Consider the following 26,865-nt stretch of genomic DNA (forward strand, 5'->3'; position numbering starts at 1 on the left):
AAGTGTATTTCCAAAAAAGGTTTTTGAAACTTTACTCAATATATCTAAAGCACTGCTAGTTTCAGGCCAGGCTTTGAATTGCTAAATTTGTTTGAAGCTGGAAAAATTCTAAATATTTTTAGACTTTAGGATAATTTTTAGGTGATTCTCATTTTTACGAGAATGTTAAGACTCAGCTTGATGAAAACTTTTTAAGCTTTCATTCAACAGACTCTTCTTTCTCTGAAGAGTTACTTGGCATCTACAGGGCTAGAGAGTCAAAGCTCAGATGAAATACAAATGTCTTACTAATTAGAAAACAGACAGTTGACAATGTGCAGGTTGAAGACCAAGGGTTCGCAGAAGGGGCAATCAGGTTTTGATCACACTCAAGCATAATCAATTATAATTGCTAACCCATCCAGTCAGACAAAGACTGGCTTTCTGAATGGTTTCCATTCCTAAATTTTGAAGATGGATTCATTCTGGCATACATAATTAAGCCAAACATTAAAGTGGACAGGGTGGTGGGGGGAAATACTTTGGAAATTTAGTGCTTTAACACACTGTGATACTTTATATACACATGTATACATAGATGCAAAAAGAAAGATGCTGGGGATATGTTAAATAACTAAGAAGGTAAACCTGTTGAGCAAAGCTTTTTCTGTACAATCAGACTCTTCCAGAATATTCTTTTCCCTTTTCTCCCTACAATAGAAGAAAAGCTCTAAATGGAAAGTCAGGAAGATCCTACCAGGCCTACAGAACTATCTGTATATATAAATCACACACACAGAGAGTCTAAAACCCAGTTTTCAGATAATTCTAGGAAGGCAAAAATACTGAAGAGCAAACTTGAAACTGCTTTTGTGTTGTAACCCATTAATTAATGCATATTTGATTTTCCATTGTTTAAAATATAACTGCTATTCACAAACACATACTCACCCTCTCAGTAAGCAATCTGATTTTCAGAGCTGAGTACTATCCACATTTTTTATTCATATGGAATTTTAGTCCCTAAGCACAAGAAAGCTACTCTGAACAAAACATACTACTCTCCACTAAGAGGAACAGTGAATTTGGAATCGGTCACTGTCTTAAAGGGAGTAATTCTTTGGTTCATCTGAGTTACTGAAGTAAGAAGTGACATGTAGCTGCTAAAGTCTGCAAAGTTTAAAAAGCTCTCATTTTGCTACAAAATACAGCACAAATGGCTCTGTGAAGCTCTGTTTCTAAAGCAGTAAGACAGAGAGTAGCCACTGGAAGCAATTTCATCTCTCCAGGTAAAAAGTATTTGAAAAATTTCATAGAAATAGATGGTATAAGTAGGATTACCATTTCAAATTACTAACAGAACTCCTCACATTCTATAAGCTGGCATATAAAGCAATGCATGCATATAGACTACATTACAGAGTTTTAATCAGTAAAATTGTAAACTTCAGTTTAAAAAAAACAAACAAAAAAACAACCCACGAAAAAACTAAGAGGGAAGAAAATGAACGATTTCACATCCTGAAAGGGCAAGATTGGTTTTATTTTTAGTTTTACCCAGAGCAGTGTCCTTTTAAACTTCTCCCAGTATTTGTCATGTCAAACCTACACACTCATTTACAAGCATCTCCAGCAGTTTCTTTCTCTCCATCGAGCTGTGAGTCTCTCTGCAAACCAGTCTCCTTGATTTATTTACTTTCTCTTGACTCACAGAAAATATTTGATTTGTAATCCCAGAAATACTATATGATTAAAATGTGTTGTTAATATATAGTCAATTGCTAATATATATAATATTTTTAATATATATATATAATATAATCAATGGCCCATTTCTTCCCTATACTAATTTCCTTTCCTCCCACATCTTTCTGTTTCTGTGCAGCCTTAACTTTTCAAGGACACTGCAGAGCCATACCTCCTCCTCTAATACTTGCTTTCCTAAGCTGTGAGGTATTTACAAAGTTTAGGGAGACACTCTGAGGTGCTATCCTGCTCAAAATTATTTAGAAACATTGTTTTATTATTACAGTGCTAAACAGACAACATCTTCCATTCAGATTCAGAAAACTTGCAGGTCAAAACATGACAAAAACAATATGGCAGAATTCTCTCTACAACCAGAAAATCTGGCCTAACAGTTTGTCTACATATTCTGCATTAAAATTGTTAGTGATGTATATTACTACAGTCTGTCCCCTTTCCTCCTTTATAGTTTTTTTACCTACAGTTCTGAATACTATAGACAACCTAGTTTTAAAAAGCTGCTAACCAGAGTTAGCTCAAAAAAAGTACCAAGAAAGCATTCAGGTTCACTTTGGCACCAATCTAACACTGATTCAGGTTGGAACTAGATGATCTTTAGGTCCTTTCCAGCCCTAACTATTCTATATGAGGCAGCAGAGATTTATGGTCAGACCCCATCCCAGCAGACCAGTATAACTATGCATTAAGGCATAGTAAAGAAAACTTCATATGCTACCAATCACCTTGGCCTCAGAATCAGAGATAGCATCAACACAGTGCCATCAAAATGCCACTCCTATCAGCACAGGACTGCAGTAGCTGTTTTGCAGAGCAGCTGAGGCCACATCTGCACTGATTTGAGTGCTATAGAGCAATGTCACTGACATCTAGAGTCTTCCACCAGAGGAAAACCTGTTCCTTCAGCTCATCTCACTCAAATTCAAAAGAAGATGCTGCGCTAGTGATGTAATTCTATGGCATTGCATTAAAGTTTTATTATAGACTTAGGCCAGTCTCATTACTGTTCAGGAAGTCTGACTTTAGCACATTTTGACAAGAAGGCTTCCTAATTAGAATGTTTGTCAATCATGGCTCCCTGCTGTTGGAAGGTTAATGCAGCTGGCTTTTATCTTCAGTGTAAAAAGGCTGCTTTTTTCTTTTTAATTAATTGGAAGATGTAATTATGGAAGTTACAGCATGGATCTAATAATGGTATCTGTCTCAGGGACAGTTTGAGAATCAAGTTCATATTCTTCAGCAGCATCTATTAAACAAGGTCAACTGGAGTCTCTCAACACAAAAAAATGCAATATTTACAACTGACAAAGGAAACCAATTAGATGTTTTGTTTTAGAACCTGTAGACCTCCATCAGCCTGCAAACCCAGCTCTGCCCCACTGCTCAAAGGGCATCCCAATCTCAGAGAAAATGGAAACCTGAAGCTGGAATAGCTGTCATGTACTAATGCCTAAGGCAGGGTTTCTAGTATTCTTGGCTCTAAACATCTCTGCTTTTTGTAAGGCTGCCCTCCATTATTCTGACATGCTTTAAACTAGAATGCAAGCCACACAGAAGATAAAAGACTCAGTCCAAAAACTGTCACATCAGAGCTATTTTCCCCACAGAATATTTGGTTCTGAACCCATCCATCTCAAGCTGACTTTTCTGATAACGCATTAAGAAGCAAGGGTTGTCATACCCATTCTGCTTTAGCTTTGAAACTGCAGTAGGGAAGTTTTGTTAGTCAATTTATATTATTTACTTGTTTAACAGCAAAGGTTTTCTATTCATGTATTAAGATTGATCTGCCGGATGTAACAACACAATACTACTACCAAGTGCTGTAACAGAGTACAACACAGCAAGATGGTAGCTCTTCTGAGATGGCTGTAGAAATGTCAAATCCTGTGAGAAAGATCAAGTCTCCCTTTTAGCTTGCAAAGATACTACATTTCTATGACACACTATTTTCACACATTTTTTTAACTGATGTTATAGTGTGGTAAGCACAGCCTGCTTATACTAGAACTGCCACCAGAAACAACAGCCTCAGAACACCTTGTTCCTGTTTCTCACTCCCTTCACCCCTAGAATCTCATAGGGGTCTTAAAGTAGGACAGAATAGGTTTCCCTCCCAGCAAGTTCTGCTATAACTTCCATTAGTTTCCTAATTCAATACACTGTGTGACTGCAAAAACACTTGTGCTGACCCAAACCCACAAGACACTGGTATGGAAACAAGGAGCAAGACTGGTTTAAACAGCATTACAATTGGTGAAACAGCTGCTAGAAACAAATGTGTTGCAACACATCTTCATAAAAAAATGACAGAAAAGGATGAGAAGAGTACAGGGAAGACAGTTATTTAGAAGATCAAGTAAACCAAGAACAACTTACTGGGCAAAAGTAGGTGTTTTCTGCTATGTGGTTTGCAACAACATTGTTTTCTGCAGACAGAGACATTATGAAGAGCAGCGCGTCACGGGCCTGTTGGCCTACTGTTCCTTCTCGGTGGATGAAGGGAATCAGCAGGGAAAATATAAGGAAATTGGCAGCTCCATGGTCCTCGCTGGTGTGAAAAAACAGTTCTAAAATGGAGGGATCTTTGGCTATTGTAGAGCAGAGCTGGTTCAAGAGGACAACCAACTCTGTTTCCACTGTTGGAGTGGCTGTTCCTGAGCAGGAACTCAGCAACATCATCAAAGGCTTCAAGATGGGCTTGTGATGCAGCAAAGGTTGATGAGACTGGGTTACTAGCATTTCATACATTTTGAGTTGCTCAATTTTTGTCTCATCCGTGAACTCTCGCCGGAGGCTCCAAAGAAAAAGCTTCTCCATGATGTTTTCTGAGACCACAAACTCCAGAATAGGCCCCATTGAGGCATCATTTGCTTGCTCCTCAATCAGCAAGAAAAGCATGTGCTCCACATAGTTCTGAACAGTGCTGGCCTCATCAGGTGAAATTGCCCCATACTTTGCCTGAGTGTTTTTCAAAGGATCATGCTTCTCTAAAATCTTCACAACCTAAAGGGAAACAAAGGCACATCAGTTATTTAAATGCTTTTAAAAAAAATATTCACTTACAACATATGGGGGGAAAAAAAAGTCCTTACTTAAAATTACTTAAAATGTGCAAACTCTTTATGCTTTTAGTTTTTGTCTGTCAAACTTTCTAAATTTAGTATCAGAGATTATCACATTTGGCATACACGAGGCCAAAACAACGCTTTTGTTCACTTTGAAAATATTTTACATTATAATATGTACTTTATATATTTAATATTTTAATATTAATAATACCTAAGTTTGCCACTTGTCTGATTGCTGAAAACTTAGGGTTCTCTGAAGTATGGATAAACTAAGTTCCCTCAGCCTTCAGAAAATGAGTTTCAGTGATGTTTGGAATAAGTTTCTTTGTCTCAGAGGACTGAAATCAAAAAGCCTGCTCTTCAGCCAGAGTAACTGTGCTCAAGAGGGTCAATAACATGCAATGATCTGCAGTAGTAAAAGCAGCAGAAGGCCACAAAGCTAATCTTTCCTGGCCACATTTTATACAGAGACATAGAACCAACTAGCTTGGAAAAGACCTTTAAGATCAAGTCCAACCTTTACCCCAGGACTGCCAAGTCCACCACTAAACCATATCACTAAGGGCCTCATCTACACTACTTTTGAACCATTTCAGGGACAGTGACTCCAGTGTCTCCCTGGGCAATCCTCTTCCAGTGCCTGACTACCTCTGTGGTAAAGAAATTTTTCCTAATATCCATTCTAAACTTCCCCTGGCACTGCTTAAGGCCATTATCTCTTGTCCTATCACTTGTTACTTGGGAGAAGAGATCAGCCACCTCTTCCCTCCATCCTCTTTTCAGATAGTTGTAGAGAGTGATAAGGCCCCCTCTGAACCTCCTCTTTTCCAGACTAAACAACCCCAGGTCCCTCAGCTGTTCCTCATCAGACTGGTGCTCCAGGCCCTTCACCAGCTTTGTTGCCCTTTTCTGGACTTGCTCCAGCAATTCAATATCTCTCCTGTAATGACAAGCTCAGAACTGAACACATGATACCAAATGGTCACTGATACCCACATACACTTGCAATATTCAATATGGATTTAGGATTGAGTAACAATTGTCATCCCAGAATTGACACCCCTGGATTAAATTCTGTTCTGTACAAAATAGATGATGCTTGCTGTCTGTGAAACAGCTACTTTTTTAGCCTTTTTGTGGAGGATAATTGCAACAAAACCACAAAGGAAGCTAGCGACTCCCCTAACATGACAGTATCACTCTTGTTAAGCAAGAAAAGGTGAGTCTTGAATGATGGCTCCTCTGACTCTGGAAACATCTCAGAAACACCACCACTTATCTAGTTTATTCTCAGGATGGCCGAAAAACAGCAAAAGCAGCAGCACAGAGATCAATTTTACATAGACCGTTAGTTATTCATATTACTGCAGCAAATAAGACCTTGTATTGTGGTGCTCAGAGCAAAACATCTTTGCCTAAAAGCAATTATAACCCTGATGATATGCAAACAATTTCTGGAATACGCTGAAGTGCATAATCTACATTTATCCATAACAAACAACACTGCGTACAGCTTTGCACCATGCATCAAATATATTACATAAAAGCTAAGCAAGCTCTACACAGCCTAAGGAAGCACAAAGGTTTGCTACAAGGTACAAGCCACTGTGAATCACTAGAAAAGCCAGTAAGAAGATCTTGGCCTTCCATTAGAAATTACCATGTCCTACCACTTTCCATTGGGATGTAAATCTGAAATTCAAAGTGTGATTAGCAAAGCCTAACCATACCTTGAAAGGTCAATTACCTTTGTGTTTTAAGAAGGTTTCAGTGTCATCTACTACATTCTGCATTAAGGGCATTTGTTCCTTTGCAATTCAGGATTATCCCAAAGAAAGAATGAAGCAAATTCCTATTAATGCAGCCTACTTCAAATCAATAAAACTAATTAACATTACCTGTGCCCAGTGAGTTCTAAACACTATCATGCATGTTTCTGGGTCAACACCCTGCAGGCTCGGAGCCTGACGATTTTTGCTGATACTGGTTCCAGAGGACATTATAAGTTTTCCAAAGGTGAAGCCAACTAGGCCATGCTGATTTTCTTTTTAAAGTCCTGTAATTAGCTGCAGATGTTCAAGCATCCTGAGACTGGCATTGTGATTTGAGCTTTGGTATCCACAGAAATCTGTTAAAAAAACAAAACACATACACACATCAAATAGCAGTGTATAGCAGAAAAGAATATACTTAAAGAGAACAATAAAACCTTTTTATCTTTTACTTCAGTTTGAGGATAGAAGTTTTTAAAGTATATTATATGGGATCACCTTCTTAATTTTTTCCTCATGATAACAGCTTCTAATGCTCAAACCTTTGAGCTCAGCGACAGAACTAAAATATTACTGAAATAAACAAACATGACAGAAGCTCATGCAGTGAGTATTTCATGCATATGTCACTACATTTTCAATACTTCATTATGACATTTTTGCCATCTGACCATGTTTCTTCACAGCTGCTTCGCAATTAATGTTGTATAGACTATACAGGTGAAAAAAAGTACAGGTTGTTTCCCTATTTTTTAAAAACAATATTTCCATGAATAAATATAGTTACAGATACTTAAAGTTTTCTGGCCAAAATCATATCATAACCAACTGAAAGTATCTGTGGAACAACATATGCAAGTAGAAAAATGCATCTATATCAATACTAAAGTAACTACAAACAACATAAAAGATAAAAACTTCATGTATCCAAAGCCAAATAAATTGAAATGTCATATTAAAGGACTCTGAGAATAAGACCAAACATTGAAATGTTCTTTTCATCCATTATTTAATATCCTAGATATCCGAGTATCAAAGTAGTTGCACACCTGCAGGGGAAAGTTAAAATGAAACAAAGACAGATATCTTCCAGATATTTGAGAGGCTTAAGAGAACATATTATCCCCTCAAGCACCTATATCTATGTCAGACAGTTGGTGTATTTCTCCCCTTTCCTTCCCCCTCCACAAGCTTTACATTTTGAGTCTAGTTTTTACCAAACAATTAGGCTTTAACTGAATTCCCTTTTGGGCCATAGCCTAAATGAAACAAAACACCCCCCAAAAAACCCAAACAAACAATAAACAAAGAACCGCCCCAAAACTCCAGCCAAACCATATCTCCACAACACCACTATGCAAAATATTTAGGAAGAAAGCAAATGCACTGCAGGTTCCTATAGTTCATGTAAGTCTTAGCAGGTTTTGATTTCCATAAGACTGCATTTTGATGTGCTCTTCTTTTCACCAGTCTTCATTAAGATCCCAGGGCCCCTGGACCTCTGGTATTCATCAGGTTAGAAAAACACATGAGGAAATTTTTTACTCTGTGTTACCACAGCCTATGTAGCAATCCTTTACCAGTGTAACACATATTTCTCTCCATATATCTTAAAATTCTTTTCTCTGCAGATCTCTGCTTCCTGCATGTGATTATATTCTTGAAACTGTTAGCACAGGAAAACCTACAGCCTGTCCTAAAAGCAGCAGCAAACATTGGCCATTTTCAAAATGTACACAAATGTACAGGGTACAACTTTAATATTTCTAACACGAGCAAAAAGCAAAAGATGGTTCTGCATTTCCCTGCACCTATATATATATATATAACATGTATATACATATGACATGTATATAGAACATGTTCAAACAAGGATCAGAGTAGCAAGCATTTGAGAACACAAGTCCAGAGGCCTAAGATCTGGTTTTTTCATCATTACTAACAACAGTAGGGACCACTGTATGTTTAACACACAGCTTCTGGTGATTATGCTTGCAGCTCTGAGAGCTCAACATTTCTGCAAAAACCACTCAGAAAACAAGATGAATGCTCAGAGACCATTTAGAATAAGCCTGCTTTAAGTAGTTTGCCTAATACCAGACCTAATAATCCAAAGGAATATTTAACCTATTCTTCCAGATCACCTGTCCAATTACTGCCAGCTCCCTCTTTGTCAGCCCTCTCCTTCAAACAGAAATCTTTCCATTTCTGTAAAAGTTCAGACTTCTCCAGGCAAAAGGTGTCCTTCATTACACAGCCCTGGTTCAACCTTTGAGCAGATCTGTCCTGTGCATGAAGTGAAGCAAGCAGCTTTGGAAAAACTAATGTGATTGTGTAATTAAAGATGGTATCATAAGGTGCAGCAAGAGAACTTAATTAGAAAAGCAGAGGCAAGCTCAATTCTGGAACGTACGAGTTGTTTGACTTTACAACTTAGAGGTTGTTTCAATGTAGACTTTGCATTTTATTTAAGAATTTAAAGAAACTGATATTACACAACTAGCTATCACACGACAAATTCTGTCAGCAGTACAGCAGTAGGATGCCAAGAATAGAATCAGAAACTTCAGATCAGCCTTCACTATTTAAGATAGTAGACAGCAATAGGGGAGATTATGGTTTTCTTCAGGAATGATGATAAAAAACAAAGATCAGTGATATAAGACTCTAGAGTTGCATGCAGAGTTCTAGGATGCATCACACAGGCAATCCAAAACTATTTAACCCATTACCCTCTCTTCTCCTCTACTCTGTTCTAATTCTCTGTCCTTCCCGTGCTTGCAAATTTGTTTTCCCCTTAAGCATCTTTTCTACCCCAACCTCAGACTCCACAAACTTCAAGACAGTACTCAATCTCTCCCAATGAGACAGACCCTCTTTTAAATGACTACTTCTATCTTGTAGCTCTCTAAACATACTTTCTGAAGGTAGAGGTTCCATCCTGGTGCTTTGATCATTATAGATTCCTGAAATATAGCCCTACTTCTCTGCAGCTATGAAAAGACTTAAAGTGAACACATGCAGTACATCTCTCACCACAGGTTCAAAATACAGCAAGCTGCCAAGAGATCCAGTGACAGAGCCACTGTTAGGTTTGTGTGTCCAACAAGACAGCTCACTTTCCACAAAAGTGCTACTTAGTTACATTTGTGTAAGAATTTATAACCACCACCACCATGTTACTGAGGACTCAAGCCATGCCTCTGTTAACAGCTTACTGCCTAAGCAGCTGGCTGCTACAGTCTGCATTTATAGCATGGACATCTTTTCCTCCCCATCATAGCTACACATATCCTAAGTCTAGCTATGATATATAAAGAACAGATATAGACCCTGTAAAAGAAGTCTGCAAGGCAAGAAGGTGTCCCACCATTTCCTGCATAAAGTCCTCTAAGGTCCTATTTATCCAAGGTATTTAAGACCTTGCTATTTCCAAGTCCTGATTTGGGTACACTCAAATTACAACACCAGGAGTTTTCAGATACACAGGTCTTTAACAACTGCCAACATTATGATTCAAATTGGATCTTTTTCAGACTTAGATGGCACTAGATCAGAAGAGCAACAGCTTTCAGTGTTACTAACTCTAGAAATGTCTATACTACCATTCACAGAAGACTTTTAGGAAGGTTCCCTCAAGCTGATGTTGCATGTATCCTGCCTGGTCTATTTACTATGCTTGTTATTACCAGTATAAACACCATCACATTGCTTGATAAAGGTCTTTGGTATTATGTGACTGACAAACTGTAAAATAGCAAATTCAGCTCCAGCATTTATGTACTCTAACTAAAACCTGACAGTATACTGTACATACACACAATCACAAGAATAAAGCCTCTTACATCTTTAATAACAAAGAATGGCAAAAAAGATCATTTGTCCCTTGGTGACAAATAAGAGCATCTCAGTACAATTCAACCCAAACAGCTCATTCTGAATGTTCACTCCTACTGCACAAAGGCATCATAACCAGACTGTACAAAGCATCAAAGGAAGATCAAAAATGTGAAATTTAAGTTATTAGCTGAAAATGACTTGCCTGCAGCAAACATTAAGAGGATGAGGGCTAAGTTTACTTGCATTTTAGCCTGGCTACTGCATCTGAAATCTGAGTAGTGAGAGAACACAAACATTATCCTCACAGCAGCCAGTACTAGGGCTTTTTAATCATCTCTAGTTTAAAAGTACAAGACAGACTGCAATATGCCACAATATTTCTAAAAATCAAATCAGCTCCTTTAAGGAAGCAAATATTTCGAGTTTGGAAAGCATCATAGGATGCTGGAATTTCACTAGTAATACAAAGCACTAATAGACGATGTAGGCTTCAAAGACTTTAAACTCTGTAATAGTGTTTCAGAAAACTTACAAAGCTCAAAGCTTTTGACAACTATAGTGGTCACAGAGATCCTAAAAACAATGTACCTATTTAAAAAAGGAAAGTACTTGAGCTGGAAGAGATACTACTGTTTATGATACATAGCAATCTCAAGTTAGCATACTCCAGTTATAGTAGTAGTAGAAAGAATGTATTCATTATATTTGTGGTAAGCAGATTTTGCTACCAGATTAGTAGGTTTTCTTGATCATTTTGCAATTAGCAGGACAAATTAGCTGACTATATTGAGTCCAAAGCTGAGAAAACAATTTATATGCCCCTCTACTCTGCTCTCGTGAGACCTCACTTGGAGTATTGGGTGCAGTTCTGGTGTCCTCAACAGAAAAAGGACATAGAACTGTTAGAACAAGTCCAGAGGAGGGCCACAAGATTATCAGGGGACTGGAGCACCTCCCGTATGAAGACAGGCTGAGAGAGTTGGGTTTGTTCAGCCTGGAGAAGAGAAGGCTGCATGGAGACCTCATAGCAGCCTTCCAGTATCTGAAGGGGGCCTACAGGGATGCTGGGGAGGGACTCTTCATTAGGGACTGTAGTGATAGGACAAGGGGTAATGGGTTAAAACTGAAACAGCAGAGGTTTAGATTGGATAAAAGGAAGAAATTCTTTACTGTGAGGGTGGTGAGGTACTGGAATGGGTTGCCCAGGGAAGCTGTGAATGCTCCATCCCTGGCAGTGTTCAAGACCAGGTTGGATGAAGCCTTGGGTGATATGGTTTAGTGTGAGGTGTCCCTGCCCATGGAAAGGGGATTGGAACTGGATGATCTTAAGGTCCTTTCCAACCCTAACTATTCTATGATTCTATGTGGAACAAGAAGCATCAGCGTACACATCACACACAGGAGGAACTGAGGTTCAAAGTGACAAGTCACCGTCTCCCCTAAGCTCTTACACTCTCTGTCAAGCCAGACAACAACTTTTGAAATTAGGCAATTGATTTGCACCTACATAAAACATGTTGCTTTCACATGACATACCTTTCCATGTAGGCTTGGTTAGTTGGTTGCAATTTTTCTTCCTGCAAATCTAGTTAACTGTTATATATACAAACATGCTAACAGACACGGGTCACTCTCTAAGCAGCAGAGAAAGTTACATAGTCACAAACACAGGTCTGTAACTGTGTTTGTGTAGCCTCTGGTAAGTAAAGAGGAAGAGAGCAGAAAACCTCAGCACAACTCAGTTCATTTCCAGTTTAAAAAGAAAAGCAGCAGTCTACAACTGCACTGGGTAGCTTTAGATTAATGATGAGATTGAGACCCATTCATTGGATTCGTGGAGGATTTCTGCTCTCGGTTTTCCTTCAGAAGTCTGTAAATCATCAACCCTTTTTACACAGCTGATTACAGGGCTGAACTCCCCAATCCACAGAAGTACTTATTTTACTGCAAAGTGCACTGGAACAGCCTAGCAGAGAATCCCCTGTGAAGTCCACTCCCACTGGAATGTCTCTTTCCAAAAGTTTGACTTTTGACTTAAAAAAATACAGCACATGAATTTGCAGGATTGGGGGTTCCGTGTACAACTTACAGACAAAAGATATACTGCCTAATACAGTAAGGTAGACACAGAATAGGCTACAAGGCTCTACATTTTAACTATCAAGGTTTAAACACCAAGATGCCGAGTTCTTCAATGGTTCTCAAACACAAGTGTACCTCTTACTACATACTTCATGCTTTTGCTCTGCTGGTCAAAGCTTTCCACCCTGCCAGTCCACATGGCACAACACAAGAGGCAGTGGAGAGATGGATAAGAAGCCTCAGTGTTAGAAACAGTATATGTAAAAACATTTTCTTGGATCAGTGTAGCATAAAGGGGCTTGAAATCAGACAACTTCAAGGAAGCAGCAGGGAAATTACATGGTCTTAGGCATAGCTATGCAATCACATCTCTGCAGCCTCTGATAAGTGAATGAGGGAGAGCTGGAGAAAAATGAGTGGCAAATTTTAGCATGCCTTGACTCAGTTCCAGCTTAAAAGGAACGTTGTTCAGGATTTGTTTGTTTTTAAAGCCTTCTACATAATTTTTTCAGCCTTTCTTTAGGGACTATGATCAGAGAGAGGATTTAAATTTTTATTTATAAGATCGTTTCAAAGGAAGACATCAATCCTTTCAAAGGAAAAGATTCATCCTGCTTGTGCTAAGGTTTTCTACAAAAGTAAAGCCTATGAAGAACAGTCACATCCCCACCCTTAATGATCCTACACATTCATCACCAGAATGCAGAAGGATTAGAGCTTTCTCACTGGGGAGCAGTAGGCTTGTGGTAGGCAACTGAGAAAATGTCAGCAGTTAAAAGCTACTGGAACAGAGGATCCTCTTTTTGGTTAAGTACTACTCATCTTCAGAAACTCTACTGTCAAGAATGCTGCAGCAGATTATGAGAGGAACAGTTTAAACTACATGAATGATTATTTTCCTCCTTCATTTGTTGTTTTCAGGTGTCCATGCTGCAGTCCACCAATCGTCCTGTCCTTTGTTTACCTCAAGCAAACATTTCACATTTAGTCAGCCTTCTTCAATCTATCTTTTCTACCCAGTATCTGCAAAGATACTATGTCTTCCATATGTGGCTGGGGGAAGATGTTTTACACTGATAAAGCTATCTGCTTAAAAGCCTAACAGAGAACATGTCACCACAAATTGTACAACAATGTAGTTAATCAAAGTATCAATCTGTTCTCATCAAGCATGTAGTCCAACCTGCTAACATGAAAGTAAGAATGTCTTGTGACTTCTCCCCACAGAGACTGCCTAACAAAATCTCTCATGAGAGAAACTACATGCAGTATATTTTATAATGAGACGAAATTCTTACTGTCCCATCTACAATCATCTACATCTACAGCCTGCTGCAGTTAAAAACCACTACCGATTTTTATTAAAATCTCCAGGAAGCTACACGACTCATATGTTTATTTTATATTCACATTAACTCAGGCAACTAACTGGGGTACCACTGGCTGTTGTAACCCCCTACATGTCAGGTGATTCAGGTTACACCATTAAATAAATACATGGTTCTCCAGACACATGAATGGGCAGTTCTTCCACAGCAGGACAGCCAAGAGGCCCATCTGACAGCACAGCTCAACAGTGCTGTAACAGCATAAATGAGCAAGCAATGGGATCAATGATTCATCAAAAGGCGTTATTACCACAGCTCAGTAATTGCTCAACACAACAGTAATTAAACAAAGCAGGATACTTGACAGAGACCTTGATCTCTGCAAGGAGGGCTCTATTTACCTGATACACTACAGGATATGTTCACCTACCACATGCATTTGCACGTAAGCAATCTCACTGGAACTCAACAGCATACCAGTCACTGAAGTTACTCTTGCAAAGTCCCAGGAGGAATGAACTACACATTCATATCCCTAGGTCATAAATCTGAAGCCAGGGAGGAAAAAAATAAAGTTGCAATTCTAGTGGTATGACTTGTTCCTTTTAGAGAAAGATAAGAATATAATAAACCTGTTTTTCTGATATATTTGGTCTTCTCACATTTGGCCTAATCCAGACAAGCAACATTTGGAGATAATCAGTGGTTCAAAACACAGGTTATGTTGTTTAAAAACTTTAGAATAAAATAGCAGATAGGGTTCTTAATATCCAAGCTAGATATCTCTATCCTTAGTAACACTCAAGCACAGACTGAGCTATCTTGTCTGCTACTAGCAGGCAACTGCTGTAAAAAGGATATTAAAACCTTAAACTAAACTGGAAAAAAAAAACCAAAACAACAACCCAACCCTAAAGCAGGACAGAAAAGTCATTTCTACCTGTATACTAAAGAAGGCAGATGCTATTGAACAGAAACAAATTCTGAGGCTTTAACTTTTCTGGTTACTTCCCTAACTACCACCAAAATTGCTGACCCAAGAAAACCATGTTTCCACGGAAAACCAAGTCATTAAAATGTCCAAGACCCACAGACCAAAGCATTCAGTGTTGTACTGTGAGAGACAGGCATCACAAGCAAAACAAAACTCAGTTTAAAACTTTGTACTATGAATATGCTTTCATACCAAGTTTCAAAGAGAAAGACAACAACCCCACAGGGTGTAGCACATGTCACTGAATGAAAGCTACTTTTCATTCCTTGACTTCCAGGTGAATTGCAGGTATCAGCTGCTGTGTCTACACTAGTAATTTTGTTTTGTCATAATTGAAGTGAATTATTGGGAAAAAAAACAGTTGTTGTCAACCTCTGAATTTGTACTGAGATTTTGTATGGGGTTTATTTCAAAATTCATCACCATCCATGAGTGGGAGGGAGCAACACATCAGAAAGCAGACTTTTAACAAAACCTACTTTATGTTCTGGTTATGCTAGTGGAAAAAAAGAAAACAAAATGATCTATGCGATATGCAACATTGATTTTGCTTTACAGGATAATTCTGACACCTGTGACACATACATAATTTAGGAAAACCACATGCTTCTTGAAGCTGTGATTCTGAAGTGAATGCAACTTCTCTTTTTTTGTTGATTTTTTGAGAAAAGTGAAACAGTGTCTGTAGCTAAAAGCATAAAATAAATTAATAGGAAATTATTATGTTGCCTATCTAGAAAACTTTCCTTACAGGTAGATGAATGAGACCAGCAAAGCAGTATAAGACTATTTTCTGAAGATTAAAAACTATTTTCAGAGCACTAACATACAGACTAGGAAATATTCCTGAGAGAAAGATGGTCTAGAAAAAAAGTCACCAATATACCTGTAATTATCGTATGTAGATTACACACAACAAGATTAAGCTATATATTTTATGGCTACAGAAATAATATACAAGATAATTTTTCAAGTGATTTGTCTAACATGTCAAACTACTCATTATAATAAGCATAATAAGTCCAAGAATAATTTTCTCAAGTCTACAAAGTGACATTAAAGAAGACATGTATGTTTTCAGCACTAATCCACAATAAAATGCAAATAAACATATATTCTAAACATTCCACATTTCATGATGATGAAGTCATAAACATTTCTGTTTAATTTCCAAACTCTCAGATGATTCTGCAGGTTCTAAATAGAGTTCAAGCACAAGAACCAGTAGCAAAACACCATTAAGTTTATCCTGATTACTTGATCAATAAACCAAACCAACCAACAAGCTTCCTCAGAGGATGGTCACTAAGTTTCCACTGAGAAAAGAACTTCAACTTTGCAGATGGAATTCTTCTCTCTTGTCCACATCCACACATTATTTCTCTTCATCTGTCTCTCCATTAAAAGGTCCAGAAAAGACAGAATATGCTACAAAAATCAAAAGTGTTAGGTACAGAACGGATATTGCTTACTTGTTAACATAATACTTACTCTAGCAGCATATCTATTTCTCCTCCCAGGATGTCATTCACAATACAAAGTTCTCCTTATTCCTGGAAAAAAAGAAATTTCTCATAACTATATATAAATTTAGGTAGCTATGTATCATACAATTAAACCCTCTCATACTTCTCAAGATGTTCATTGTAGTACATGGACTATAACTGACTAGATGACTTGAATCTGTCATTTTTCTTTCTGTACACAGTTAACTAAAACTACTAATTTTAGAGAGAATTACTACTCCAACATACTTATCCACCAAGTCAATGTTATTTCCTATATGCTGAATTGATAACTTCTTAGTGACATGATGAAAGAAGGGAATGAGCAAAAACATATCATTACACAGCTTCAAGACAACTGTTTTACTGCACTGTAAGATGGCAGAGGCCCATCACAAATTACTCCTCAAACCTAGTAAAATTAATGAGCTACTAAAATCTGAAAAGTCATTTTTATCTCTCATCCTATGTATTATGTGTCACCTGACATTAGGCAAAGGTTGTGATAAGATATTATATTTAGTGCACTGACACTTAACGAATGTAAATGTATTTTTGTAGTTTTTGCTGAGTTTATTAGGTTGGGTTTTTTTTTTCTTCTTTTAAAAAATAAGAAGAAAGACCAGAAAAAACAAACACTGTGTGAACCAACATTGTTTGCATCAGATGTGCAATTTAGCTTAGAGAAAGCTCCAGAAGCTGGTGAACTCCCTTTGCCCTAAATTACATTCCAAGCTTGGCAAAGAGAAAAGCACTTGCAAAATCCTTTTCATTTCCTTTTTATGACTATCAGTTGCCAAATTTGAGAAAAACCACCGAATGAACACTACTGTTAAGAGAGCCCCAAGTTGCTATAAACACACTTCACTGAAGAACAAGGATGAGCAAGAAGGGGGTGAGGGGAGAAGGTTAAAACAAACTCCTATCAGTTCCCCATTCACAACACACAAACCCACAGGTATTAGGTCTCATAGGATACTGCACAGGAACACTCTTCTCCCTCTCCCTTTCTGTTCCAACTCAGAGCAGATAAGTAGAAGTTGAAGATTCATTCAATATTAATTCCTACTGCAAACTCTAAATCTCAATAAAATAACACTTCCCTGTCTGTGAGCATAGGTCCATGAAAAACCAACCCCTATTCTGGCAGCGACACCCTTTTAAAAAATATTAGTAGAGATTTGCAAGTTGGATGGACTTCGACAGATTATGTCTTTCTATATATACATTGAATTTTCTGCTTTTAAGATAAATGGTAGTAAACAGCCAAAGTGGATTGCTGGCATTTTTATGCTGCTTAGTGCATAAAAAGCCAAACCAAAGAAAAATACACATTATTTATGTTTCTATTTCATTGTATTTTATACAGGTGGTAGATGTTCTAAGCTTCTCCAGCTTTCCTAGGAATAAAATTACCTACACCATGTAAACAGTATTAAGCTGTCCATTATGCAGAACAGAAATTAATTCTTCATCTCAGATCTCATAACACAAATCTACTCTACTATGAAAATACATTACACTCTTCCACGAGTTTTCTGCAACCAGACTGAACGACATTACAGCATCTTGCATTCTTGTGTCTACATTTGCCTGGATAATAAGATGTAAGAATGCAATGGGAACAAAAGAAGCATTTGTAGTCTATACAACACTTATCTCAGACATGTTGCCAGCATGCAAAAAGAGAAACTGCTAAATAATCAAGGGAACAATTTTTAAGAGAGATCCAGGTAATCTGACAGTTTTCGTAACAATTCTGTATAACTTTTCAGTCCTGCATTTGAACCCTTTGTAAGGCATGAACAGAAATACAGGTGTCTTTCTAGTCCAGGAAGGAATGAAGATAAACTAGCAGCTTTCACACCCTGGAGGGTAAAAGAAGGTAAATAACAGCCCTTTCCGAATTGTAAATGAAGACTATACATCATAAAGGGAGTGCTGTGAAAAACATGGAACTTTACCAATGTTGCAGGAGAACAGTATCTACCAAAAGGTAGGGTAAATATCAGAAACTAGTAAAAATAAAATGTAATTACTAATTAAAATTTAAAACACTTGGAATGATCAATACTGAGCCTAGTAAAGATGACAACTGGATGTCAGCTCTAGCAGGAATCCTTCCTGGTACAGATAACTAAAAGTGAAACCACAGCCTCTCCCATCTAATGTTATAACACCTAAGAAGACTTCTACAGGCGTGGGAAAGCACAGGTTCCACCCAACAATATGTTGTTCTTATTCTTGCCTGCACACCTCCAAAAGTAGGGAGTGTCTCTGTATCTCTTTGGGAACCCTGCTGCTCCTCACTGCTGTCCTTCTGTCTGGCTGTCCAGGTGTCAGAAGCTGCAGTACACTGGTACTTCCCCCCCATATAGTTGCAGTGTACTCTTACCTCCCATGCCTGAAACCCAGTACCTCTCCTCACATTTTCCTCATCCTAAATTTATCAATCTACCTTTATGATCTTCTTGAAAATCAGCAATAAATGTGCTATCCAAAATTGCAAACAAACTCACAGGTGATGTACCACTTGTCACAGAGTTCCAAAGCAGAAGCACATGCTGAAAGCAGCAACAGTTTGTAGAGCATGAGAAAGTCTGTCTGTACGCATAGGCCTTCAACATTAGTCAGCTGTGACCATAGTATGTGTAGAAGTAAGACTTCCAACTTTGGTCCTGAGGACATGAGGTTTGACACCGAATTACAAATTTACAGTCTTTTTTCTAACCTCTCAATTAAAAAGAAAAATAGGCTGAGAATTAGGAAGTGTATGTCAAATCATTTTTTTGTTACGATACATCAGTTACATAAGTACTTTAGTACATGCTAAAACTATTACATTGCTTACCAGTTATCCCTCTGCTGGAACAAAACTTACAGTATTTCTACTGTCACGACATATTGCCATCGCTACACTTTGTTTTATGTTCAAGTTCATCTATCCCTACAGACACCATTTTACTTGTATCACAATTCATGCCATGGCCACTTCAGTAATGAAGCATTTCGATACTGTTTGAGAATACATCATCTCTCCACTCATATATTCAGATATTCCTGCTGCTCTCAAGCATACTTGAACTATGAAGGACATTAACCTCCTGTGTTGAGAGTCAGACAGTGTCTCAGGAGGCCCTTCATTGACTTTATGGGAGAATTTGCATACAATCACACCTCTGCACTGAAGAACTAACTAAAAATAAATGACATTATTAGTAAGTCAGCACTAAACCAAACATATATAACTAATGAGAAAGTAATGAAGAATGGTAGAAAACCTCTTTTCAGGAGCAAGTGTACCAGAAGCACATCCACCTGCAATTATACATAGCACAACAATCAGCCTGAATTGACAGAACCAGTCCCCAAAGTTGCTAACACTTGAAAATTTAAACCTGCTAGATGCAACATGCACAGATGGGGTTGTGGCAATGCCTCTCCATCCTCTAAGTCAGCAAGACTGCGAGTCCAAGATGCGTGGTTTTCTGTGACAAGAGTAAAAACAGAGTTCTCCCTGTGACAGTGTGATCAGTCTACCACCTCTACCATCAATATGATCAATGCAAAAAAAAAACCCACAGTACTGTGATGGATGACTACTAGCATAGCATACCTACCACCAGAAGCAGTCAATGGGCGCTATGGACCCATGAGTGCTGTAGGTTCTGCTAATAAAATACAGTGCTACAGCAGCTGTCCCATCTCACATCCCTCAGAGTACTACAGTGGGTTTTAAGTATCAATTTAACACAGGATGGTAACAAAAGAGATTAATCTTGCAATGCTAGCAACAATTTAAACAACAGATTCTCTCATGATGGACTGTTGCAGATATATCTGAAGTACTATTTTAATGTTGCTGTAGAAAAGATGCAAACATTTAAGAACTCGACCTGAGAAGATTAGTGTAAATATTTCAAAATAAAGACTACATGGAAGCAGACCTGAACCAAATCAGCTTACAAGTGGAGTGACTGAGTTTCGTTGCTCAGACACCAGAACCAAGCACATTCATTCATAGTCACTGAATTTTAAATATTTATTGGGAAACCTTCAAAGCTTGAGAGTTTCTAGACAGACTGAACAAGTTTATTTGGACTAAGACAAGACTGTATGAGCAATTTGTGGGGGAAAAAAGAAAAGCATTAACGAGACTTGCTAGGAGAATTCCCTCAAATCTGTTCAATTCCCTTCTACTTGCAGGCTGCGGACACGATCATCATCACAAGCCATGGTGATAACTGTCTACATGCAAGAGTTCAAACCAGCAGACTTAACATTCTCCTCCAATTCTCTTCCCTTTTACATGTGCCTAGGGCAAATCACTCAGCTCCATTTCTCCCTTAAGATGAGAGCAACAGACTTTTGGAAAGCCCTGAATATTATTAAAGCAGCAAGTCATCATTATTCAGTTGACAGTCTGACTGTTTTAACTGCATAGAAAACTCTCAGAGTCCTTATGCACCAGACTCAGACAACACACTTAGACTTATGGCCCCCACCAGAATTTCCTACTTGGCAAAACGTTTCTAAGCTCAGGGCCTTCCAAGTAATGAATTCTCACCTTCCTTTTTCTATTCTGGCATTGCACAGAAAGATAAGACACAATCAAGGCCCTCTAAATGAAGTGAAAAAGACAGTGTTTCAGAACACCAGTGGGAGGGTTTCACGCAGTGTATGGCTATTATTAGAGTGCTCCTTTGCTTAGGATCAGAGGATATAATCAGCAGATGATGCAGCCATGATTTGTGAAGCAAAGCCCTATTAAAGACTAATGAGATAAATGAGTTAAAATTTACATTTTGATCCACTGATAAGGTTCATTGGCACACTTAACTCCAACACCATGGTTTGAATATCAAACCCACTTATTAATAACGTCTAGTAAAGCTAATTATAAAGCTGAGTGGCATTAAACTATAATAACCAAGTAGCACGTTAGAATCACATCCTTTAGTATTACTGTAGCTCTGGCAGTTAAGTTTTCCGCACCTGGAAATAAACACCTGCCGAGCTCATGCTGTGAGAAGGCACTAGACTCACGCACCTTTTCCCTGACCCTTCTGAAAGCCCAAAGCCATGTTCTAACAATGCAAGAGCAGGTAAACACTGCTTTGTCACTATGATTTCAATGGCATCTGTCTATCTTTCTGCAGTAACAGGAAGAATCAAGTGACAAGTATTTTTGCATGACAACATAAGACGTTACACTTGGCATATACTCTCTAATTCCTAACAAAAAAAGCAGTGAGGTACTGATACAATTAACAAAAAAAAAAACCCTGGAGACCATATTTGTCTGGGTTTACTCACATTTTTTACCATCTCTTGTCAAAACTACACAGATTATTAAAAATTACCCATCACTCACTGAAAAGGATATTGAAAATATAATTTATGCCTTACACTATCTTACATATTTTTATGCCACATCTATCTAATGTGAGCACTTAAATGGACAACAACCATTTTTAAGGATAATATAAGAGGACAAGGGCCAGAACATTCCCTCCATTTTAATCTCTGCAATGTATCTGTCCTGTGACAGCAATGGAAAGAAGGCAAGACAGGGGGTAATTATGTGCCAGCTATCCATGGATCAACAGTAACCAGTGTAAGTCATGTGCCAGTCCAAAAAGAATGTCTGATAAGCACAGGTTTAAGATGTGCAGTTCCTCTGGGAGCGCTTCATTCCAACACAAGAGCAGCACCAGCTCTCCTTCCACAAGGAGAGCCATCGAAGGCACAGGACTGCACAACAGCTATCGTTACCTTTTCAAAGTAAAATATACAAAAAGAATGACAACAAAGAGCATAAAGCCATTACAGATAGAACAACTTCACTGCTTAATTATAAGGTAATTCTCAAAAAACCCATTCATTATGCACGTAAAAAAAGCATTGGAGAGCTACTAGAATTTTTTCTTCTGTGGGGAAAGTGAAAAGGCATTTATAGTGTGACAATAAAAGAAGCTGCTGAGCAAATCATGTGTGAAGCATTAAACACAACTGCTTTTTGGAACGTACTTTTGTTCCTTTCAGTTTATCACCCCATTTAAACATTCAGCTTGTAATACAACTCATTACACTTTCTTAAGCCCAGCTTTAAAATACAGGCATGCCAAACTTCAGCAGCAGAAGCAAAGAATTGCAGTGTAGCTCAGAAACAGAACATGTTTCACTGATGTGAAGCATTCCACTGCATCTCTGGTTGTAAGAATCCACTGGTATACCCTTGTATCGCCAAGTCCATGCTGTAGCCAGGCGCAAAAAAAACAGAAAGAGAGCAGTCTACTTCAGTGGTAGGTCTTAGTGCCACAAAACCACCAAGGCAGAGGAGTTCCATCAGACTCAGCTACTGGTAGCATGAGTTATGTCAAAAGAACTCCTCGCGCTCTACATGTGGTTCCTATTGTATGTGTCACATCCTGAAGCCAAACCTGGAAAGGAGTATTGCGTACGCAGAGGATCCCTCCCAGCTGTCTTGAAAACAGATACTTGTGACTTTGGAGAAGCAAAGTCATCAAGCCTCTCTCCCTAAGGGAAAGTCCTGCAGGCCTGATCCCACAGGAGCTCCTCTCTCTACACAGGTTCTTTCCACAGAGGACAGAGTGGCTCTGCAGTCTTTTTCCTTCAATGTATTGCAGTACACGTGGCTTTTCCCTAGATATTTTGTGAGTATGGCTTGTTTACTAAAAGAATAATCAGAGAAGCTGCTCCAATTACTCTTTCAACTATGCTAATACTTAGTAGGTATTCTGAATCTAAATGCTTCAATACTTCCCTGTATCTATAAACAACAGATGCATCTAAAGCATATCATATTTTTTAGAGACAGCCAGCAGCACAGTATTCCCACAGGCAGCCTTGTCAGGAAAAGATATGTGGTAAATAATTAATTTTCCTAGGTTAACTTGAATTCCAAACTAGCATTTGTGAGCAACAGTGCCATGAAAAGGCAACTAACAGCTCCAGTTTGTATTCCTATCCAATAAGGAGCATTACTTTACATGCAAAAACTGACAGCAAAAGTTTTATCATCTCAAAGATAGGAAAAATAAAGAACACATATGCAAGTTCAGCAAAGACTCTTCTGTGAAGCACAAAGAGCTCAGAAGTCTGTACTTGGCTACTGCTGTATCTTTTGTCATTTATTTTTGGACAGTTAATGGGCCAGAGAGGTGCTGAGCACTGAAGTCAGAACGCAGCACACAGAACCCTCCAGTATCATCTACCCTACATATAATTCAAGACTGCTTATAATACTTTTTTTTCCCTACATTACAGATGTTTGGCAATTGGAGACAATTCAGGGAGAAAATTTCAAAAATAGGGAGGGAGGACATTCCAGCCAAGTCTTTTCAGCACTGATCTGAAGTTTAGGCTTTTAACAAGTTTTAAAATGGTACATAAAATGTTATGAATAGTACTGATGTACATTCATCCTTTATGGTATGAAGTGACTGAAGTTTTATATAGACTACCAACTGATGAATTGTGATGCCACATCATACTTAGAAAAGGTGAATGATTTTATTCTTTTACCACTTCTACTTTTTGCCTCAAAGGAGCAGCAGATCAGACAAAGAATAGTTCACAAAATCAGGAATAAGCTGGCCTTTCAGACAAGACTTTGCAAAAGGTAGTTCCTTTTCCCTGGAAATGGTCCACAAAAACAGATTAGAAAACCAAAGAATCATAGAATCTATATAAACATTTCAGAAACATACTTCATTGACATATTGCTTACACATTAACTTCCAGACAAATGAGGGGTTTCTTAAGTAATTCTGTACGTGACAGCACTCAAAAAGGGGACAGAAAAGCCTCTCACACATAGCTTAATTTTCAAGCTGTGGAACTAGATCTAATATCGCAGACTTTTTCTTCCAAGTCTGATTTTATTTCTCATGTTTCTTGAACTGCCTTGCCTCTGTGACTGAGAGTAAAGCTGATGGACCTCAAGATCCTATTCCCTTTCACTTCAGTTAGCTGAATTTTTAGAGGATCAGAATACAGTTATATATTTCTTTATAACAGAGCTGCATTACAACCATGATAAAGAAATGGGAGAAATGTTCTGTTCATTGCAATCAATAGATTACATAGCTCAGTCAGAAAGCAGAAGAAATTATGAAAAGAAGAAAGTAATCTTTAAACTATTAATATTTCCTGAACAACTTTTCTTTGAGATATGCTGATTCCCACCTTCCAAACACAGCTAATAATGTCAGAAGCCCTGAGATTCATATGGTCAGAATGATTAATATTTACATTAAGCAAATATATTGCCATAGTAACATAGACACCACAGAGCTATCTACCTGCCACAGCTCACTAAATAATTTAGCATGCCAATACTACAGTGACACTGTGTAAATGATCACATTCATTAAGAGCAGAGTATGTGCTGAAAAACTGAATGTTAGAGAGCTGTATTTATTGCCATGACAAAAACAGCACCAGTGTCAGGGGAAAAAAAAAAAGCAGAGAAGCATAGAGGAAAGCTACAGCCTGTAGAAGAACAACACACCTTAAAAAGTTCTGCGTAAAAACATGTCCACATCCCCATCCTTGTGGAAAGCAGCACAAACTATATATATATATATATATATATATATATATATATATATATATCCCACTTATAGGATATAAGGCTGCACTGCTGGGGCCAGGACAAACCAAGATATTAATTATTTCCCACATTACATTTTTGGGATAGTTACTGAATTCATTTCACATGCATCTTACATTCCCAAAATAGCATTCTACATTGTGGGATTATAAGAGCTATAGTCTGCATGAAATATTAAGAGGTATCTACAACACACATTCAGAAATCTGCAGCTCTTCAGCAGTCAATGTATTTAGTTAGGAGAGAGGTGCAATACTCTGGGTGAAGGTTTGCCACCTCCTCCAAGTGGTCGATAATAGCTGGGATTTGTGTAAATCACTAACCTCAATCCGAGTTAAAGCAGTTTGGAAGCTTCAAGCACTTTCTGCACCTCATGAGACGGGTATTTTCCCCTTGTCATATGCAATGGCAGAATCAATGACAGGTTAGGCAAACAAAGGGACAACTCAGGTCAGCTCTTGTAACCATATGTATTTCTTCCTTATTTTTGGCAGCTGTAGCTCCTTCTTTTGTTGGACATAAAAGTTTATTTCACATCTCTCTTTGAACTCAAAACAACCAAAAGGAAACCTAAGAGTCACAGCACAAAGATCTAGGCACAAAATTAACCCAGCCCAGCTCTAAAACCAAATCCCTTTCTGATCTTTTTAATTCTTCATAGGCTCAATTTATAGAATTTCAATGCCAGAGAAAGCTGTATATATTTTCTTTACTAAATTTTTATGGAAAATAAGTCTGGCATACACCCTTCTCCACCCTCATGCTTGTATTATTATTCACTTGCATGGAAATGCCACAAAGCCTTAAAGACATTTTATAGTACTAGCATTAATCAAATCCAGCTTCAAAACAATAGATTACCATAACAGAGACTCACGTAGAATTTGATCTTGAGAGACAAGCTTTTCAAAATATTGACATGTTTGGGCCACACTGTTCTCCAGAGAGAACACTGCTTAAATAAGAGCCTGCTTTTCTTAAGCAAGTTGTTCTAATTAAGAATTATTCAAGAACTAACTTGATTCTCCACAGGAGAATCCCAGGAAAGCATGGAGAACAGCACTATGGTTTGAAAGTTTTAGAAAGTAGCCTCATGGGACCTATCAGTCAGTAAAATCCAGCTTACTTTCCACTCTCTACTATTTTAGAACCTCTTCATATATTCCATACTGAAAGACAATGTGACATGCATAATTTATTGTTTTTAACTCATTCAAACAGTGACACCCCACTGTCACATGAATGAAATCCTCCCTAAATGCTCCATCTGCATAGCCTCAATCTTTCCCTCCATTCACCAGCTGAATCTTATTTCTGAGATAAGACAAAGATACTCAAAACAAGGTAATAGTGAGGCTGCCTTTGTCAGACAGAGGAGTCAAAATAAGAAAAAAAAAAGACAACCTGCCACAACAAAATTCCACAATGTTTTCATTCCATTAGCTTTTGAAGGTGATGCTAATATAGTCATTATTTTGAAACATGCTGTTGATAATCAGCTTCATTATGCTTGTCATGTCAAAGATCCCCTGTCCGACTGGAATCTACTATCAGAACCACTTCTAAAAATAGAACTTTTTCAGTACAAAACATAAACAATTCATGCATTTTAATGACAACTTGTACCCAAGAAGTAGACAGAACTATAGCTAGTGGCATACCTTAGTGGACCAATCTGTGCTTACAGTTTTCCTGACATCCTGACAATTCTTACAGCTGACAATACAAGATCTGGCACACTGAATTAACTAAAACATCTTCCAATAATAACTAGGACATCAACATTACTGTTACTAGTAATTTTAGGAAAGCTTCTTGCTATGAGATTTATTGCAGGAGCTTAATTTGCAAGATTGCCATAATCAGACAAGAGGTATCAAGGGGTTTGGATG

General features: G+C 38.0%; 1 protein-coding gene across 3 annotated transcripts in view; it reads right to left on the bottom strand.

Moving 5' to 3' along the window:
* FHIP1A (FHF complex subunit HOOK interacting protein 1A) overlaps positions 1–26,865 on the bottom strand; it is a 91,557-nt gene that overhangs the window by 32,789 nt on the left and 31,903 nt on the right. For all 3 annotated transcript variants that reach the window (XM_031048826.2, XM_031048825.2, XM_005148952.3), the window contains 3 exons: positions 16,322–16,383; positions 6,713–6,942; positions 4,123–4,749 (listed from right to left, as the gene is read on the bottom strand). In XM_031048826.2, the coding sequence (XP_030904686.2) occupies positions 4,123–4,749; positions 6,713–6,814 (729 nt within the window). In that variant the 5' untranslated portion in view covers positions 6,815–6,942; positions 16,322–16,383. The remainder of the gene's footprint in view (positions 1–4,122; positions 4,750–6,712; positions 6,943–16,321; positions 16,384–26,865) is intronic.

This window comes from Melopsittacus undulatus, chromosome 7, assembly GCF_012275295.1.
Source record: "Melopsittacus undulatus isolate bMelUnd1 chromosome 7, bMelUnd1.mat.Z, whole genome shotgun sequence".
Lineage (NCBI taxonomy): Eukaryota > Metazoa > Chordata > Aves > Psittaciformes > Psittaculidae > Melopsittacus > Melopsittacus undulatus.